The sequence below is a fragment of the Archocentrus centrarchus genome, chromosome 6, assembly GCF_007364275.1.
Source record: "Archocentrus centrarchus isolate MPI-CPG fArcCen1 chromosome 6, fArcCen1, whole genome shotgun sequence".
Classification (NCBI taxonomy): Eukaryota; Metazoa; Chordata; class Actinopteri; order Cichliformes; family Cichlidae; genus Archocentrus; species Archocentrus centrarchus.
The window spans coordinates 14,275,297-14,295,117 of record NC_044351.1 but is presented as its reverse complement, the minus strand read 5'-3'; the positions used below and the strand labels follow the sequence as shown (position 1 = coordinate 14,295,117).

At 42.6% G+C, this 19,821-nt stretch overlaps 1 protein-coding gene across 1 annotated transcript; it reads left to right on the top strand.

Moving 5' to 3' along the window:
* The first annotated feature begins 591 nt into the window (after positions 1-591).
* On the top strand, positions 592-19,391 carry nuak1b (NUAK family, SNF1-like kinase, 1b). The gene is made up of 7 exons (XM_030732320.1): positions 592-1,884; positions 6,792-6,912; positions 11,137-11,288; positions 12,579-12,644; positions 12,749-12,868; positions 14,227-14,359; positions 15,001-19,391. The coding sequence occupies exons 1-7, from the start codon at positions 1,585-1,587 to the stop codon at positions 16,092-16,094; spliced, it is 1,986 nt and encodes a 661-aa protein (XP_030588180.1). The 5' UTR covers positions 592-1,584; the 3' UTR covers positions 16,095-19,391.
* The last annotated feature ends 430 nt before the right edge of the window (positions 19,392-19,821 follow it).

Below are 19,821 nucleotides of genomic sequence, written 5' to 3'. Positions count from 1 at the left end.
TATTTTTCTGGCTGGGTCCTGCAACTTCCTAAGCTTCTGCTCAGTGTCTGACAACCTCCAAGCCCAGAAATAATTCTGTAAATAACTCCTGTGAAAGCACATCATTTAGTCTTTTGTTTGATTTTGGTACAGATTGAACAAACAACAGTATATATATTTGTTGCCTTCAGGCTTTGTGTTTTCCAGATTTCAGTCTAAATGCTGGCTGAAGCAAACTGGCTCAATGCCACAGCTCCTAGTATTAACATCAATCTTCTTTTCTTGGCAGGCAAATAAAAATAGAGCATTTTCCAAAATGCCAACCTACTCCTTTAAGGAAATGCGTGTATAAATTGGAGGTATATCAAATAGCCAAACAAACAGGATGAGATAATAATAAGGGATCAAAGTGTGTCTATGCTGACTGTAAGCGGTACTACAGTACATTAAAATATGTGGATCTGAACTACAGCTCTGTTTGGCAGAATAACAGTGGCAATAAGACACTGGAGGAGGTGGGGGTGGGGTGTCACCTCCTGTGCACATGATCCCTGGCTACGCCCGTGAGACTCGGCAGCAGTCATATCACAGAGATGTGAGAGGGGATGATGAGCGCACAAAGAGAGAAGGGAAGAGAAAGGACAGGGAAGGAGGAGATCTGCCTAAACCCCGCCTCCGGTCTCGGATCCTCTCGCATTCCTTCTTCACAGCCCCTCACGCTGAAGATAGAGAAAGAAAGGGAAGGAGAAACAAGAAGGCCACGAAGAAAAAGAGGGGGAGCAGCGAAACGACCATGGCAATATCCAAAACGTCTCAGCTTGAGATAGAGTCCGATCCCAGCGCGCTTCCACCACCGTCGACCCCGGCTCGGAGCATGCAGTCGCACAATAGACAGAGTCCTGATGAATGAGGAGCTTTACCTGGGCCGTGGACAAAATGAGGGTCATCTTCATCCAAAACGCCGGTTTCGTCGCAGCTTTCTCGCCTTTCTCGTGATGTTGGCAGCGTTTAGGACGACAGATGATGTGAACGAGCCAGAGATAACCACAGCTAGATCATGCAAGTAAATTGAGGAGTAAGGGGATCATAACAATTTATTTAGGCTGCTTTTTTTTTTTTTCTTTCTTTTTTAATGGGATAGAGAGCTTGCACATATTTATAGCCAGTATAGCATCTCTGAATCGAAAGTGTGTTCAGCTTCTGGCACGCAGCCTGAAATCTGAATAATATAGACAATATTTTATTACAATATTGGCACTAGAATGAATTTTTACCCAGTGATAGAGTATGTACCAGGTTCTTAAGGACCGATTCTTTTAGACTTCTGCGCTCCTTTAGTAACCCCTTAGTAGACCGATTACATAGCGATTATAATATGAATAGGTAGAAGGAGAAATATGTGGTCAAAGCCTATTGATCAGCTGAGACAATCTGGAAATGTTCGTTTCCACGTGTGATAACATGACTGGCGTCATTCCTTGTAATTTATTTATTTATTATTACTATTATTAGGCCTATAAGTATTATATTATCAATTTATTTTTAAGTAGGTAGTTTGAAATATTTAACAGTGGGAAGGCTGTTTAAACACTTCCCTATAGTGAGATGGAAACCGCTTATTTATCGTCGTACCGGGGGGCCACTCGTCCCGAGGCTCAGAAAGGCCAAAGCTCAGCGGGCAAACAGGCGGGGGGTGAGCCCTCCGCTGCACCTCCAGCTTCAACTCCACCTGCCGGCAGCTCACCTGAAGAGACCCCGGCAAGTGGTGATGGACGGAGAAACTCGGGCGTGAAGAAACACCATCACAAGCATAACCTGAAGCATCGCTACGAGCTGCTAGAGACGCTGGGAAGAGGCACCTATGGCAAAGTCAAGAAGGCCATTGAGCGGCACTCCGGCAGAGAGGTGAGCCACTTAAACAAGCAGCTGTACACATCTGCCGCGATGCTTTGGTAAACCCAGACGCTTGTAATTCATTACACTACACTAAACTACAAATAACACTGGTCCCAAATTAAGTGGTTTGTTGATCCCATAGGCGTGTGCGTGTCCTACCCCCGCTGGGAATTCCCCCATGCTCTAAAAGGCCAGTGCGGCCAGGGAGTTGTGCTGCACACGCCTTGTCCTATGCGAAGCCCCACGACCGGATGCTGGAGTGCAATTCCGGCTACCGACAGACTGATGGGACTTGTGTGACCCCAAAAGCATAATGAAAGTTCCCCAGAAGTTGCAGGCTAATTCATATTTTCATATAATACCTTTAAGGAGGCGCGGAATCAACCCCAAATACTCTGTGTTGCAAATGACTTGTAGTTGAGATAATCTAAATGTATAAAGCAGTAGGCTGATTAAAAACAAAACAAACCAACCAAAACATAAATAAGGTGCACTAGTGCAGTCCTGCTTAGGAGAGCTGGGCTGTTTGGACACCAAATGTTGATCTAATTTTGTTCTTCCCTGTTTATTTAAGTCTGTATGAAACTTTGGATGTCTTATTGTTTCATCACTTTGCACAGTCCTGCAGAGTTTTCCCTTTCCAGTTTTGTTTCTATTTTAATGTGTGAGGTTTTTCTGCACGGGTCTGTCTGCCACTTTGTGTATTAGTCACAGTAAAAGACACCATCTGCTGTTATGTCCTTGCAGACCGGCAGATCTCTCCAGATATTTCCACATGTGGCAAAATATGACCCGGGTGCCCATTCTGGCAGGGCACGAGGAACTTTCCATGAAATTTAGTACAGGCCAACAATGTCCCCCAGCGGTTTCACAGCTCCTGGCAAATGCACGTTTAATAGGGGAGGGGGGGGCAAACCCTCTGGTAGGACATTCCAATTTTGACCTGTCCCACTTGCCAACTTCTCCTTTCTTGAATTTGTTTTTCATCATTATTCCCATGGTAGCAGCTCCAATATGAATCAATGTATTTTCAGTAGCATCATAAAACTACGCAATGTATGCTACCTGGACAGGTCAAAGTGTATTTTATGATTGTTGGCTTTGGCTATCTTGGAAGACTTTTGTTAATAAATTGACAGTATTTCTCACGTAGTTTGTAAGTTTATAATGTTTCTGTAACTAAGCCATAAAGCATTTCAAAAATGTACCACTTGTCAGTTACAAAATAAATAAATAAACCCACAAATATTTATGTGTAAGTCAAAACACTGTGGCCTAATGGCTCCAGTTCTCCTACTATCTACAGCACTGCTCTGAGCATAGCATTAAAACTTAAAATAGAAAAATATTAAACCTTGTGAAGTCCTTGGAGAAGCAAAGCCTGTGCACACAGAATACCAACAGAGCCTGACTGCTGGCCATCTCACAGCTTATGTACATATGTCACTACATCTCTAGAGTTTACTTGACCTCTGATCCAGGGGAAGTCCCTTGTGTCCATTTGGCAGAGAGAGCAGTGTCGGCGAAACCGTTATTTAATCATCTCAACTTCCTGAACCTTTCCCTGCCTTGTTCCACAGACCCAATGAGAAGAACAAAGTGGAGAGATAAGCTGATGAAGCTGTGTGTGTGTGTGTGTGTCCATGTATGCACATTCATGGGACTAAATGAGGACATTAGAGTAATATAGATTAAATGTTGGCACATTCAGTGTGTCAGCAAAAATAGAACTGAGTGGCTGTTTTTATCTGGAAGGCCATTTGTTGTACAGCTTGGCCACAGAGAGAGAAAAAAAAAAAAAACCTAACATTAAGTGAAGTGCAGTAGATCACAGACAACACGGTGTGGCTATGTGGCATGTGCACAGCCCACGTGTTTTTGCGTGTGTGTAAAAGGTAGAAAGAGACCTGTGGCTTTGTATTAAATGTCTGCATTAGGTATTATATGACATCTGTGAAAAGGTTACGGTGACAAGCAGGCTTATAATGGACACTGACACATGAAAGGCCATCCACAGCAGGAAATGAGACTGAGAAGGTAATGTTAATATCCTGTATGAAGGATGTCACAGACAGGGGGGTGAGGAGTTAGCATAGAGGGAAGCTCACCACCATAACAAGAGAGAAACAACCTCAGTTAAAAGGGAGTCATATTAATATGTGCTTAAAGCACCAGATTACATCATTCCCCAACAATGGATTCAATGGGGAGGTACGCAAGAGGGAAAAACACTGGCATTCCTCTGTTATACTCTATGTGGTACAGCTGATGAGGCGTTGTGATTCCTGGCTGTGTTTGAGAATCTACTTATCTAAAAAAGTGACGGGCCTCTTTCTCCCACTCACTCTCTCTCTCTCTCTCTCTCTCCCTCCTCCTGTGTCTGACTCAGACACACAGTCAACACCACAGATGATCGTGATCTTTAGACAACGCAGGGACGAGTGAACTTGTGATGAATACTTCATCTATTTTAATGGCCTGAGAAAGCGCAGTACGATGTCAGGCTCCACTGAAGCGAAACATGGACTTTCACTTCAAACGAGCTCTTTTGAGAACAAAGTCTGGAGAGGTGGGGGGCAGACAAGGCCACCCCATACCTGGCAGGGACCAACGTGGGCAGCAGTGCGGTGCCTGTTTACTGTGAGTGACAGTAATAGGGGATCCACTTAAGAGCAAGCATAGCTGCGTCAGCCAGCCCCGCCAGCTGGCAAGTGGCTGATCTGCAGTCCTGTTTAATGATCCACATCGGGGTCAGGGCGAGGGAACATGAGGAGATACATGAAAGATACCTGGCTTTGTCTCAAGCCCAATATGGGAGAACTGTCTCATCCAGTGATTTATCATGCACTGTAGAATTAACTTAATGGCTGTTAAAGATTGATTACTGTCTTTGTGTGTAACATTTGTAGGTAATTTTTCAGTCGACGCCTTAATTTTAAAAAGTCCTCAATTATTTGCTACAAAGACTCAAAAAGGCAGGTTACATTCAGCTTTGCTGCTGAGCAGCAAAGTCAAGTGTTACTCACGTTTTGGGGATCAGCAGTAAAATCCTGATGATTTTGATGAGGTAAAGGAAAACATCAGCGTTAAGACACAAACAACTTTTACCAATTATGAACACAGCATGCGAACCCCCTGGACCCTGGCTTGTTTATTATGGTATCATTTCTTTAAATTCTATGTAATCAAGGCATGCTCTGGAAGGCAGCTATTCCGGTTTGGGGTTATTTTTATTGATGTACATGGTAATTAGCTTGGCACTCGCTACTGCCTGTGGTTTTTGCTGAATGGAATAAAGCTGGGCTCCACAGAATTCTGCAGTTTAGTTGAGAGGACAAAAGTTTAAACTAACATAATTCAGAATGAAACGATTCTTTACAGGCCTGATCAAAGAAAACCCAGGACTCAATCCGGATTGTTTAGGCTACAAGAGTGATGTGCTAGACCGTGTGCTCTCGATTGGTTTATTTGGAGAAGGCTGCTAACATTTCATTTATGGAGTACATAGGTTAGTGGTTTGAATGCATCCTGTTGCGGCTGACTCTTAACTCTGCAGCTTTGTCGTGACAGTGAAAATCATCAAATCAAGTGTCATTGTTGACTGTTGAATTTCTTTTAAGAGGCCCGTTTGGCAGGGCAAGAAGACTGAATCACTTCCTCGACCCCTGCTCGTTCTCCTGATACCTCCATAAAACTCTCAGCACGCCATCTTTTCAGGCGTTTTCAAATGTGGGCCATTAACTGTGTTTGATCAGAGCAACTAAATATAAGAGGCCAGGGTTGTGGTTAGGATCTTGTTAGGGACTTTTTGACAGGGGATGAAATTTGTTTCGCAAGTTAATATTGACAGTCTGATTTACGGAGGACCACTCCAACCTCCAGCTCTCTCTTTCTTCCTCTAGAAATTGATGCTCTCTTAACACCTTGCTCACTGCTTTTTCAAGATAGGTGGTGGATGACATTGTTGATCTGCCACCACTTTGGCGCGGGCTGTAATATCTCAACATTTTTAGTAGGTTGCAGCTAAACCCAACCATTACCGTATCGCCAAATTCCTGCAAACCTAATCTCCATCAGCCGAAGCTGCACTGTGTGTGCAAGGCAAATAAACAGATGTTAGCCTGCTAACACAGTGAAGTAGGGTAGTGACCATAGCTACTTAAATTACACCATATAATTATATCAGCATAGTTTTATTAGCATGAAGACTCTAGCATTTAGCACAAAGCACTACTATTTGCTTGTGTGGCTGTACAATCCAAGCCTGGCTCCGAAACTGTTCCCTATTTCCAAGATAGTGCACCACATTGAGTAAACTGTTGAGTGGCCATTATGTACTGACGAGGGAATGAGTGAGGCAGGGGAGTGATTTTTGGACACAGCTGATTAGTTGACAACAGCTGCTTCCAGGGAAATCTTTGCTGTGGAAACTGTCATGTTCCACTGTGTGAATCTGCCCTCTGACTCATCTCTTAAGAAGGACTCAAGCTACTGATCAGATCTATGTCTGTAATAATTACTGACTGAATGTCAAAAGAAGCCACAATTTTGGAACTGTGTTTCAGATTGCAATATGTTGACCTCAACAAAGCTTGGAAAGGACAAAGGTTATTAACAGTCTTTATGGGTTGAGAGGGGAGCTTTGTTTGTTTTTTTGATAATGAAATCAAGCAGTCCATGCAGACTGACATCACATGCTGATGAGATGTACAATTTAAAGTTCACTGATAACAAAATGCACGTGCCATGAATCTGTTGGACTTTAATCTTATTTCAATGACTTTTTGTGGCCGTTTGCCTTTCCAAATTAAATCAACCTTGAGCCTTAAACTGTTACACGTGGCACAATCAAGTATAGCTTACTTTGAAATCTACATTTATTTTTGACCAAAATGATTTTTGTCCTCTGTTTCCAGGTGGCTATCAAGTCCATTCGGAAGGAGAAGATTAAGGATGAGCAGGACATGGTACACATTCGCCGAGAGATTGAGATCATGTCATCCCTCCGCCACCCCCACATCATCTCTATATATGAAGGTGAGGGTCTGTGAATGTGCATGTCCACAAATGCGCGCGCACTCGCACAAATCGTAGACACTTATTTCATTTGAACACACAAACAAAAACACACGTCCAGAATTCTTCCCTCCTTCAGCTCATTTAGCACTTGTGGCCAAGCTGTAGGACTGTCATGTTATGACATGCAGATGTCATAATAAGTCCTGGACTACAACTCTGGGATGTTATTAATCTTCTCCGTCTGGCTGCCTGGTCTAGTAAAAGTCTGGATGACTTTGACAATTTGCATCTGGATTCCTCTCTTTGTGTCTGCATGTGTGTGTGTATATGTGTGTGTGTAGCGCATGCACATTTGTGAAAGTTTGTGTTTATAAGAGGGGTGATATTCTAAGGGATTGCCTCTCCCACATCTGAGAGGTCACATCCCCTTGTCTTCTCTGGTCTTGATCTCAGGGCCAGACATCTGCTGATACTTAGAGACAACAGCAGCTGGGAACCAGACTATACTCGCGCATGTGTGTGTGTCTGCACATATGTGTCTGTATAAATCCTAGTATATTCATCTCAGTGTATGAACCTCTGTGCGTGGCTGTGTCTGTGTGTGTAGCTGGGGAGACTCTGGATTGGCCTCAGTCACCCGGGCTTGCTCCCCGTCTGACTCCAGTCCAGTGCTATGCAGCGGGAGGAAAGACCATAAGCCTTCCCTTGGAGCAGTATCAACATATGTCTACCCCAGGAAGCAACTCTCTCTAAATATCAAAGACTTCAAATCAGACTTAGACAACATATTTATTGTTTTGGGCCTCCTTTTCTGATGAGTCCTCTTGAATGACCTTTACCTCATTGGAAGAAAACAGATCAGAATTAATGGTGAGTGTAAAGGTTGAACAGCTCCCATTGAATTTTCTCAACATGCTGCTTTCATTAATCATCTGTTAATATATAATATAGGCCTGCTTTCTGGCTCTTACAGTCACAAGGCACTGCTGTTTGAGGGTTTTTTTTCCATGTGATTTGTGACTCGTGACTATTTTTATTTCTGTGTCAACATAGCAACAGTTTCAATGCCATTTTCAGGTTAGCTGCCCGAGCACAATGGCTGCAGGTTGTGTGCCACTTCCCTAACTGGCTTAGCCACTGTCCTTTGTACAGTTTCAAAGTCCTTAGGTCATTATCAGCAATGTGTATATGCACCAAACATAACTATTTGTCATGGGAACGTGCCAGTAGTCAGTTGGAGGGCTGAGTTTTATGGGTTTTGTGAGAGAAGAATTAAAGAACAACCAGCTTTATAAACTCAGACTAGCCTGTATGGTGTTCCTATGTATGCTGCCGTCCTTTAAAAGCAGTCAATTCTACCAACAAACTTAACCAGACTCATTGCTCTCGCTCTTTGGTGTTTCTCCTCAAACCCAGCGTTTACTGTTGTGGCCTGGCCTCCACCCAGCCTTGCTTTAGAAATGTATAGGAGGCCCAGAGATTTGTGTATCCGGCAACACCCTCTTCAACAGCCCCTGCTAACTGCCTTGTGTGAAGCAAAGCTGAACCAGATGTGTGCGTGAAGATTGATTTTTACCACTCCCTCACATTCTGCATCCATCAGCATGCTGCGTGGGGACATTTAAAGTGGTTTTTGCTCTTTGCTCCTCAGGCAAAGCTATGCAGTGCCCTCCCTTAAAATGAAATAGTCAATCCCACAAAATGCTGGAACTGCACAAACTGATACAGCCAAAAAAAAAAAAAGTTTAGATTGAAATGAATCTTAAAAAATCAGCTTATTTGCCTTCTTACGACAAAACAAAAAAATGATCACTGTCCTCGTTACTGTGCAGAAAATATAAAGCTAAAGTCAGGACCTTGTCAATTTTGTTACCTTGGCAGGAGTTTACTTTTTTTAATCCTCCTTCAAGATTTTAGTGCTAAGCTAAGCTAACTGGCTGCTGGCTAAAACTTAAATTTCAGCTGTGATAGTGGTATTAAATTTATAAATTATATTATTCCAAGAAAGTAAATTAAATCTCTAATATTCAGTAAATATAATTAATAAAGCGAAAAAAAACTAGAGATAGTGAGCACATAAAAATTTGCTTGTTTATTTCCTGCTTTAGAATTATTCCTTCTCTGTGACTCTTTGGCCCCCATGCAAGTTTTCAACAGCAGTCTATCATCAGTGCAGGCACTAGGACAATAGGTGCTAATTAGTCAGATGTGAGGGCCTGACCTGTGAACAAAGCCCAATGAGTGACAGCGAGGCTTTAGTGGTGGCTGGCGTGCCCAACGGGCTGTAACAAACCCAAGTTATGTAAGCCAGGTAATTACTTCACAGCAAGTGCTCAAAGGTAAATGGGAGTGCAAGCTGAGAATTGGCTCTCCCAGTCTAACCCCATCAAGGTTCACTGTGAATGTCACCCCAGGTCACCACTCTGTCAGCCAATCAGAGAGCTGGATCTGCTTTGCCCTCCCAAGTGCTTGGCTTACATCCCGTCTGTTATTTCCCAAGCTGCCAGACAGTCACAATCAGGGAGCATTACCATCACTCAGCAACTGTGTGTTTTTGTAGAGGATTATATCTTTAAAAGGACCCCAGGAGAGGAGGGGTGGGATGCTGAGGAAAGTAGTGCGACAGACTATGAAGGTGCTCACTCAAGAGTACAGAAAGCGGAGGCCCCCACCCCGGTGACCCTGCTGTGTGGGAAAATCAACACACACAATATGTAGCAACATGACTGACTGTTTTCCTAGTCTTTTTTCTCTCTCTTCTCCCCTCTCTACCTAACCACTGTCGTACCCTTCATGCCAAGATGTATATTGCCAGTCTGAAATTATACAGTGGATGGCTAAAAACTGACACAGAATGATATGTCTGGTGAGCTGCATTTGAATGGTAATGCATTACGGAAATTAAAAAAAAAAAGAAGAAAAAAAAAAGCAGCCCTTCAAAAATCAGCACACGTGTAACAAGTCACCAGTTTTATTCAGGTTATACCCTAAAAAGCTTTAAACTTTTTAATTTTGCTGCCATGAAACGGCTGCGTGGCAGACAGGATTTGGACCCAAATGCAGAACACGGGAGGCAGGGAATAAACTCAAAAACTTTTTTAATGCTGGACTCCAACAAAATACAAAACAAAGGCCGGCCAGGAACGAGGAATCCAAAAAATAAGGGAATACAAAGCAGGGACACACACAAAGGTGAGGAAATACAAAAACTCAGGGAATGAACTACAATTGCAAATTACAGAACCAGGACTGAGAATAGAATCATGATAAGAAAGTGAGCTAGAACACCAAACTCAAAATGGCCAGAACTAAGCAGAGAAATACAAAGGTGAAGAATCTAAACCACCAGCAAACTAAGAAACAGAAGATATTTAACAATAACAGAACTTGAAAGACCAAAAACCACAAAACGCTGGGCAAAAAACCAGGACCTTTACAGTTGCTGCCAATTTTAAAAGCTGCTTTTAAGCTTACTCATCCATTTCATTTCATTTCATTCCTATCCTAATTCTTGATTTTGCTTTGGCCGTATAAAGTTCAAAGTCTGTCTGTTAAGTGTAAAAAAGCAAGCAAAAAGCTGTCTGCTTCACAAGAGTACACACAAAAGATAAAAGAAATGTTTAAACAATTACAGCTTGGTTTCTGTTATGATTTACATATGAAGCAGTTTAATTACATTGTCAAAATAAAAGAGGAGGCTCTTTGCTATGTTGAGTCATGATTCACTAATGAATGAAGCAGTACATAGAGTAGTTAATTACGAGCCCCACACATAGTTATTAGAAATATCGGAGTGTGTTGTGAGAAGTGGCAGAACCTCCATCTGTGAAGGAAGCTCTTTCTCCTCACTCTGGTTCTTGCTCTTCTTCTTTTTCTTTTTTAAATCTGTTTTCATTGCTCTTCACTCGCTCTGCTCTCGGAGGAGCGGGCTTGATTGAGTTAACGGCCCCTCCCTGCAGTGCTGTGAAGGAGCCAGGCAAACGAGGTGGGGTCTGGGTGATGTAACCCTGGGAGAAATGCAGGGATGCAATGTACTGCTTTGGAATTTGGATTCCTGATTCCCTCCAAAAAGCAAACGGGGGGGTAAACTGGTTTATTCTGCTTTTTACATAAAGGTGCCCATTAATATTTTCAACAAGACAAAATGAACATGGACAGACTTAAGAAGTTGTTCTCCGATCCTTGTATGTTTTCTGAAAGTTGATGGTAACGGACTGCAATTCTTTTCTTATCATTTCTCAGTGTTTGAGAACAAGGACAAGATTGTGATTGTGATGGAGTACGCCAGCAAGGGCGAGCTGTATGACTACATTAGTGAGCGTCGGCGCCTCAGCGAGCGAGAGACGCGACGCTTCTTCAGACAGATAGTCTCCGCCGTGCACCACTGTCACAAGGTGAGAAAACCCATCCATACCTTATGTGGAGAAAAACGCACAGTGCTCTTTGTGTCTCCTACACACATCGAGACTTTGTTTTCTGCGCTCACATTCAGACATATAGCTAGTTAATCTGCCAGCCCTACACAGTGTGCTTTTCTTGGCGCACTGGTGTTAGGGAGTCATCTGTTTCTGAGTGAAGATAGAATGCAGGCCAGTTTAATTCAGGCTTATGCTCCGATTACAGAGCAGTGCAACAAACAGGCCCTTTATTAAATCTATGCTCAATTCTTGCCGCACACACAGACCGATGTCCTGAGATACTCCCCGAGTCATTCTCCAGAGATTAACCCTCTGTTCCACACCTCGCTTACTCTGTTTAAAACCCCAAGATCCCTGCATGGACTCTCCCCTTGTCACACTTTTCCCAGCTGTAAATAGGGATGATGTCATAGTCTTCAGATAGGGGAGTCCCAGACTAATCTCTATAAACACTTGCTTTTTTAAATGATTTGCATTCATGGTTAGTCTATAAATAATGACCACCGGACAAAACAGGAAGTCCTGGAATGAATGTCAATCATGCATTACCTGTATATCTGCCGGCTTCACTGGAAACCCCAAAACACCGGTCTTTTCCCCTAGAGACTAAGTTATCAGACGGTAGATGACGGGTTCCCAGATTGGTCCCAGACAGCCATGAATGATGAATCATTACCACCAAGCGCAACCCCTTGCTGGGTGGGGTGGCGTGAGTCACAGGCACAACAAGCAAGCAACCACTTCTTCCTTGTATTCACCAATCAGAGTCATGTGAAAATGAGCACTGCGTTAGACAGTAACCAACAGGAGATGCAACACTGAGCTGCTCAAACAGACAGTGGGTGACAGATGAAGTCACTCCTCCACATCTGAGCTGGGTTCTGTCTGTCTGCATACCACATGTTAATTCCTAGATTTTTCTTTTTTTTAATCCATGCATTAACAGCATAGTTGCTGTTTTATCCCATGATGCTCTGAGAACATAATTCATACTGGGTGGTAATTACAGGCTCATGTTTATGTCACACATTTGAGTTGATTTAAAAGAAAGTCACAGCAGATGCTTCAAGATCTTTGAGGGGACAAGAGCAATTAAAAAGTACTGAACCAACAGGCTGCTTTGATTTCCTCCGAGAGCTACAAGCTATCTTTGTCAGTGTAAATAATTCTGAAAGACAATGGACTGTTTATTACTCGGACCTTTTTGTTATGAATAATGAATTAATGGATACATCAATCAGTTTCTTTCTTCTCACTCACTTTCAGAATGGAGTAGTGCACAGGGATCTGAAACTGGAAAATGTGCTACTGGATGAAAACTGTAATATTAAGGTAAGTTTGCTTCTTGGTCGGTGATGCGTTGACCTCAAATGATCTGTGTGTGAGGGATTAGCAATCACAAGACCTGAAATTTAAACCTAGCCTCGTGTTCACAGATTGCTGACTTTGGGCTGTCCAACCTCTACCATAAAGACAAGCTGCTGCAAACCTTCTGTGGCAGCCCACTCTATGCTTCACCAGAGATCGTCAATGGGAGACCATATCGTGGCCCAGAGGTGAGGCTCAATGAATCAAACAATGGCACACACTATAACCCCAACTCTTTGTGTGTAAATTCAATAATTTATTGCCCTCCCTGAAAACTGAGTTTTGAATGAACCATCAGTTATTATGATCATCACGTAGTCCATATACAATCGGTGGGTAGACTTTCTTTTCAGGCCCTTTAATGGGATTAAGTCCCTAGTCCAAGGGAGGTCTCTCTCTTGTGGGTCAGCATCCCTCCCCTGTCCTCCCTTTCCTACAATATTCGAGTCCTTTGAAGTGAGAAACTGGGGGATACTTTTGCTCACTTTGTCATCAGCTTAACTGGACTGGAATGAGCTCCCCAGCCTCAAAGAGCAATCAATGTCTAAACAAATAGTTTTGGTGAAAGAAATAGTGAAAATGTCTCCCCAAAGCCACTTATCTGGCAAGTCCAGAGTCACTCTGAAGGGCGTTGTCTCTGCAATTCCATCTGATGTATAAAACAAAGCAACAAAGGGGAAAAAAATGTTGCATTTTTAGATTTTGAAGTCAAACCGTTCAATTTAGTGTGATTCACTATAATTTACTCAAGAGTGCTAAAAACTACAGCAGTCTGATTGCAATCGAAATGACAGAACCACGACTGGGGTGAGGCCGCAAATTACAGCAAGCACAGGCAACAAAAATAGAGCACAACAATAGTGAGTGGCCTGTCTCGCCCTCGGGAATGGACCAATGGCAACATAAGAGTGAAACATTCTTGATGCTGGTCCAGAGTCTTAGAGGAAGTACAACAACTTCTTTACTGGTCCTATCTCATTTCCTCTTCAGAGAATATGTCTCAAAACTTTAGCTACCCTCATCAAAAACACAGCGCATCTTATCCTCCCCCTACTACAGTCGATACACTTATTTTGTTCCATTCTCTTGCTTCTATCGCTCTCACTACCACAGACACACAGACAGGTCAACTGCATGTCTCTAGCGACTGTCAGGAGCTCAGCATATCACAATTGCTATCTGCTGGTCTCATTACACTCTTCCGCTCCCACCTCTCTGCACCTCCTCGTGCCCCAAACACAAAGTCTTATGTAACATCTTAGAAAGCCACATTGCGTTACACAGAAAGTGCGTGCATCTGCCTGAGAGAGCAGGAGAGAGTGGGGCAAGGTATGTGTGTAAACAAGCGATAATTCATCAAAATACATTTGTCATTATATCTTCGTGAGAACCAACATCATACCAAATATTATACAAGAAAATATTGCTTGTTAGTGCCAGAATAAACTCAAAAGTTTAGCGTAACTCAGAGGATGTTGAGCAGAACTGAGCTCATTCCACAGCATTAATTTTAATGCCATGAATCACTAATTACTGTTTTCCCCAGGTGGACAGCTGGGCCCTTGGGGTGCTGCTGTATACCCTGGTCTATGGAACCATGCCGTTTGATGGGGGAGACCACAAGAACCTCATTCGCCAGATTAGCAATGGCGAGTACAAAGAGCCCACTCAGTCCTCAGGTACTGCTGGAACCTCTGTCTCAGCTGGCATTCCTTTTGGTTTTTGTCATACTAGGAAACACACCTGATTTCAGTGTGCTGTGTAAAACAATAGCACAAACTGTAATTGGCAAATCTAGTTCAGCTGTGTTGCAGATAGAAACCATGAGGGCTGTTTTCTCATAAATTCCATAAAATATGAAAGTCTTTAAGATGTTTGTTCATACTCTGTTCAGTGAAACACAGATCAAGGAGCTCTAAATGTTCTCATGTACTGAATTCAAATTGCATTATATATGATAAACAGTGCCACTTTTGTCCAGACAGCATAAAGATTCTCATCTCACCTAAGCAACAAACCACTGCACTTGTGCTTTATTTGCTTCAGGAACTAAATTATACTGGACAAACTGCAATGGAAAAATAGGATTTTCTGTGCTGGAAAATAGTTTCATAGAAAAATAAGCAGGAGAAATGTGTAGTGATTTATGTTTATGGTATAGGTGCAATGGCAATGAAGCTGTTTTTAGTCTCATGTAGTGCTTTCTGTGTCAAACTCACTCCACAGCTCCACTTAGGACTGTAATGGCATATGATTTTAGTATTTCTATGTCAAATAATGTGCAGCATGAAGCATTTAACAGATTTCTGTTTGCTCCTAGATGCCCGTGGACTGATCCGCTGGATGCTGATGGTGAATCCTGAGCGCCGAGCTACAGTGGAGGACATTGCCAATCATTGGTGGGTAAACTGGGGCTGGAAGAACAGCGTGTGTGACTGCGAGACCCAGCGTGACCATGGCGGCTCACCCATGCTGGCCCGTTTCATCGACTGGCAGAACCGCACTGAGCCACGTGGTTCTGGAGCCAAAGCTGCGGCCATGCCCCAGCTGCTGCGCCAGAGGCCCAAGAAGTCCAAGAAGGAGAATGTTGAGGCAGGACAGACCCATGGTGGAGGGGAGGACAAGCCAGGTCTAAAGAGACCCAAGGGTATCCTGAAGACCAGGGTTACTGAAGAGCAGCAATCTGCAAGTCTTGAAGAGGTGGAGCTGGGTCAGGCAGTGCTGCCTCAACAAACTGAAGGTGGAGAGGAGGCGTCCAGCCCAGACCGAGAGGAAGAGGAGCCGACCATGGGAGGAGTCTCACCAGCTAAAATGGTGCCATCTCTGCCCAAAAAAGGCATCTTGAAGAACAACCAACAACGGGAATCAGGGTACTACTCTTCCCCAGAGCGCAGTGAGTCCTCTGAGCTTTTAGGGGGTGCCAGTATGTCTCTGGTAGCCACCTCCCCTCCTAAGAGAGCGATGGGGAGAAAGGGTATTTTGAAGCGAAATGGCAAGTACTCCACCTACAGCGGACCTCCCTCATCAGCAACGGTGGCCGGAGTTCTTGGTGAGCCTTCTCCATCAACCGACTCTGGTTTGTCCCGCAGTCAGAGTCGTCCCTCCAGTATAGTGGGGGAGGACAGCTCCGTCCTGTCCCTGTCACCCAATTCCCTCAGTGGGGCTGAGTGGCATCCTTCCACTCCCCACCTCTGCCCAAACATCAGGGCTTGTGTCTCAGCTGAAAACCTGTTGCAGCTTGCCAACTTTAAAGGCTTCCAGGCAGCCCCACCACTCCAGGGACACAAATTCAGCCGTGGCCCCAAAACAAAAGGCTCCCCAGGGGACAATGGCAGCTTCTCCTTGTTGGGGGACCTGGAGGACATGACTCAGGTGTACCAGCAAGCCCTGGACATCAGCAGCAACCTCAACTAATAGATAGGTGGAAGACAGAGAAGAAGAGGGATTTTAACATGACTGTGTGTGTTCGTGTGTGTGTTCGTGTGTGTGCGCGTGCATGTGTGTAGATGTGTATGCGTGACATTAACGACCAGTGCGTTACTGGGATACACCTTTTAGAGGTTGTGGCTTTACAAATGGAGTTGAAATCTTGATGGAAAAGAAATGTCACTACACTCACGCACATGCACACACATGTAGGTGCACTTCTCTGGCTAGAGAAAATGTAGTTAAGGTTTTCTGCACAGGAGAGAGATGGAGCTGGCATAAGAGAATGCCACCCAGTCTGCTCTCTTGGCCCGCCCATAGACTTTGCTGTGTTCAACATGTTTACATATTCAGCAAGAAGGCAAGTTAGAATCACAAATGCAGCAATCAGAAACTGTTTGGCTCTGCTTAGACATCACCCATTTCATATATGAGTTTACAGCGGCACCTTAAAACTCAAATGGAGCACATGCTTTTGTGATCTTTACTTCCTTTAAAAAAGAAATAAACCAGGGTCTTGTTCCAAAAAAAAAAAAAAAGTTAGCATTGCTGATTATTTATTAATATTTTGTAGCTTTAGTTTTAAGTGCAAAACTGGTGGGCGCTGGCTATTACTGGAAGAGCCCGAAGCTTCTTGTCTCCAACTGTTTTTGTGGAACTGACATATATAATTATGTTACTCAGTGATGAGAAACATCTATATACCCCAATATATAACTATGTCTGTGTATGTAAAACATGCAGGCAAATATACCTTCATATGTCCTATATATATTTATGATACTAGGGAATATGTAGGAAGTGCCTTTTTGATTCATAATACAAATTATGTATGTCATTTCCTTAAAGTTGAGGGAAAAGCCAGGCCAACCTGTCACCAGTTGTGCTTTTTATTGTGTTTGTGAATGTGGAGTGACCCAGGGCCTTCAGAGCGCAGCTGACTAACTACTTATTATGGGGTTCAAAGGTCAGTCCTCCCCCCATTCCTTCCACACATAAGTGAAATTACACACAGATATACCAGCAAATACAGGCCAAAAAAAAAAAAAAATCCTCCTCTTTGTTCTTTATCAGTGTCCACAGTTTGGTTTGTTAGCAGCTTAGGCTTGGTTGAACACACGCTTGCACAAGAGGTCTGGAGGGGCTCACCTAGTGGGACATCTAGTGAAGGGAGATAGCGCAGACACCATCTCACAGTCCTGGAATGTGCCTGGCTTAGCCCTGGTTGTTTCACATTTTTGGGCCTACCTGACAAACGTGAGAGATGCTTTTCTTTCTTTCTTTTCTTTTTTTCTACTAAAGAAATGTTAGGTGTTTTCCATTACTGGGCTAGTTAATATTTTACCCCAAGCTCTTCAAAAGAGCTGAGTAAAGTGGTTTGTTTTAGCTTGCTGATGACACAGCAAATTCTTCAGATGAAGCCTAGAGACGTGCTGGTGCTAGAGATCTGTATCAGCCCCAGCCCAAGTCAGCACAGGTGGGATCTGCGGTCAGTGCTCAGCCTTCCAGCTGTGTATACTAGTTCATTATGTCAACCAAGCACAATTAGCCAGCTATTGTTTTCATTTGAGCGTGAGAGGGAGGCAGTGCGTAGAGATTTATAGCTAGAGGGAGAAGAAAGGTGTGTGAAAGAGTGATGCATAGAGCAGCGGTGAGATTAGAGCAGACTTTCCTGTAAAACACAGAGAAGGTTAAGGTGGTAGAATTATTTTTTTGAAGGGTTCGTAATGTAGACTAGTGAAAGTAAAGAAAGTGAGTAGAAAGAGCAGAGGGAAAGTTTTTGTTTCATACCAAAGATGTAATGAAACCGAGATGATTCGGGGAAGTGGGTGAGTCAGGGACTTCTGAGTGCCCTTGTGTTTTTCTTAGGAATCTCCCCCTGGTGTATGAAATCATCCTCACATTGGCTTTACCTTACATTTGTTTTATTTTTCTTCTTTTATTTTCTAACCGAGATGCTGGAGGCTGTTGATATAGCTTGTCTTGAGGGTCAGTGTGTGATCCCAGTCCTCTGTATGGCCTTAGAAATGTGTTACACTTTTCAACAGCAGCAAAAGAAATCGGAGAACAGTGACTGACATCATCCAATATGTTAAATGATGTGAGTGGAAAAGCATGCCGTAGAGGACCCCAAGGAAAAAGATCAACTATTGAATGTTTTCAGTGGTCTGCTTGTGTGAAGAAAAGGTCCTGGGTACTGATTCATATGAAAGACCCACTGCGTATTATATTGCATTTTATTGCCTTTTGTATTGCATTATATTGTCAACTGGATTTACAGTGAGAAAATTATACTATGTTAGTATTTTTTTTTATTATGCTTCTGTTTTTGATTTTCCAAAATATAAGAAACGTTTTATTGCTTTATGTTATGGCAGAAAAAAAAAAAGTACTTCCTTCCTTGAAGTGTCAGAATTTCTCTCCCAGAAACAGTCGAATCTGGTGTGAAATTGGTGTAATCACATTTCCCCCTGTTCTGGTATGCCTGCAGGTCAGACGGTCCGAAATCAAAAGGAAAGCAAAGGTTGAAAATGAAAGTGTTCGCTGGACAAGAGCAAAAGACCGGCATTTGTACTAATAGCTGACTGCAAGAAATTTTTAGTGTCACATCTACTAGAGCGGGGGAGGCCAAATATGCTGGAACAACTCCAAGAGAAAAAGGAAATAAAGCAGTGGAAAGAATCTGGTGATAAAACTTTAACTCTGCCAAACTGGAAATAACTGGTGCATATCTGTTAGTTAGCAGAAAGTCTAATCATAGGAAAACTTGACTGGATATTGTTATGACAGTAATAATAAATTAGTATTTTTTATGTTATTTAAGCATTATTTTGGTTACAGCTTTTTACTATTGCGGGATATTGCCAAAAATATTTTTTGTTTTATTTGTTTTTATCTGTGGGTGATCCTGGACTGCCAAGGTATATTAAGTTGCGTGCCTTTGGTATCTTTAATGAACTTTTTTTTTTTTTTTATAATAAAAATGATTATCAATGTGGTTGTTTTTTTTTTTTTTTATACTTGTATTTATTGATCAAGCCATTCAAAATTATTGTCAAAGTACCCCATGTTCACGCTTTGGCCTGCTTAGGACTTTGGTGTTTTGTGTTCAGGATGTACTGCGCACAACTATGTTGTTGCTTCTTTAAAATAGAGCGGTATCATCTCATTGTGAAGGAAGGTGATGAGTGACAAATCGATTAAAGTTCCTGAAATTCTGTAAAATGTCTTAATTTGTCAACTTGGGTCAACACGATGCCCCTGTAGTACTGTATCAACTCAAATAAATGGATCTTGAAAGTAATACATGTTTGCAGGTTTTTGTTTTTTTTTTTAGTCTTTTTACCCAAATTTCCCCTCTGTGGGACAATAAAGGCTGTTTCTTCTTCTTCTTCTTCTTCTTCTTCTTATTCTATAGCTATGTTGGTCATTCGGTTGTTTAACATTAAAATTATACAGGAGGCATGTAAGAAAAACTTAAATACATGTAATTATTATATTAAACCTTCTTTTTTTGAAAATTAGCTCTGGTTTTATCCAGTGGTTGAACTGGACCTCTAGATGGAGTTTGTCTTCTTTCAGTAGGACACGTTAATTAAACTGGAGAGATGGCCCAATTTCTTTTCCTTATTAAGAACATGTGACCCAAAAACCTTCACCAGTGGACTAAGAATGCCAGCGGTGGTGCTCTGTTTTCATCATTAACTTAAAGTGA

Excerpts from the sequence above, each read along its gene's own strand:
- nuak1b (XM_030732320.1), top strand. The coding sequence starts at position 1,585 with ATGGAAACCGCTTATTTATCGTCGTACCGGGGGGCCACTCGTCCCGAG. Across the intron at positions 11,289-12,578 it reads CCGTGCACCACTGTCACAAG|AATGGAGTAGTGCACAGGGA; the intron begins GTGAGAAAACCC and ends ACTCACTTTCAG. Across the intron at positions 14,360-15,000 it reads AGAGCCCACTCAGTCCTCAG|ATGCCCGTGGACTGATCCGC; the intron begins GTACTGCTGGAA and ends GTTTGCTCCTAG.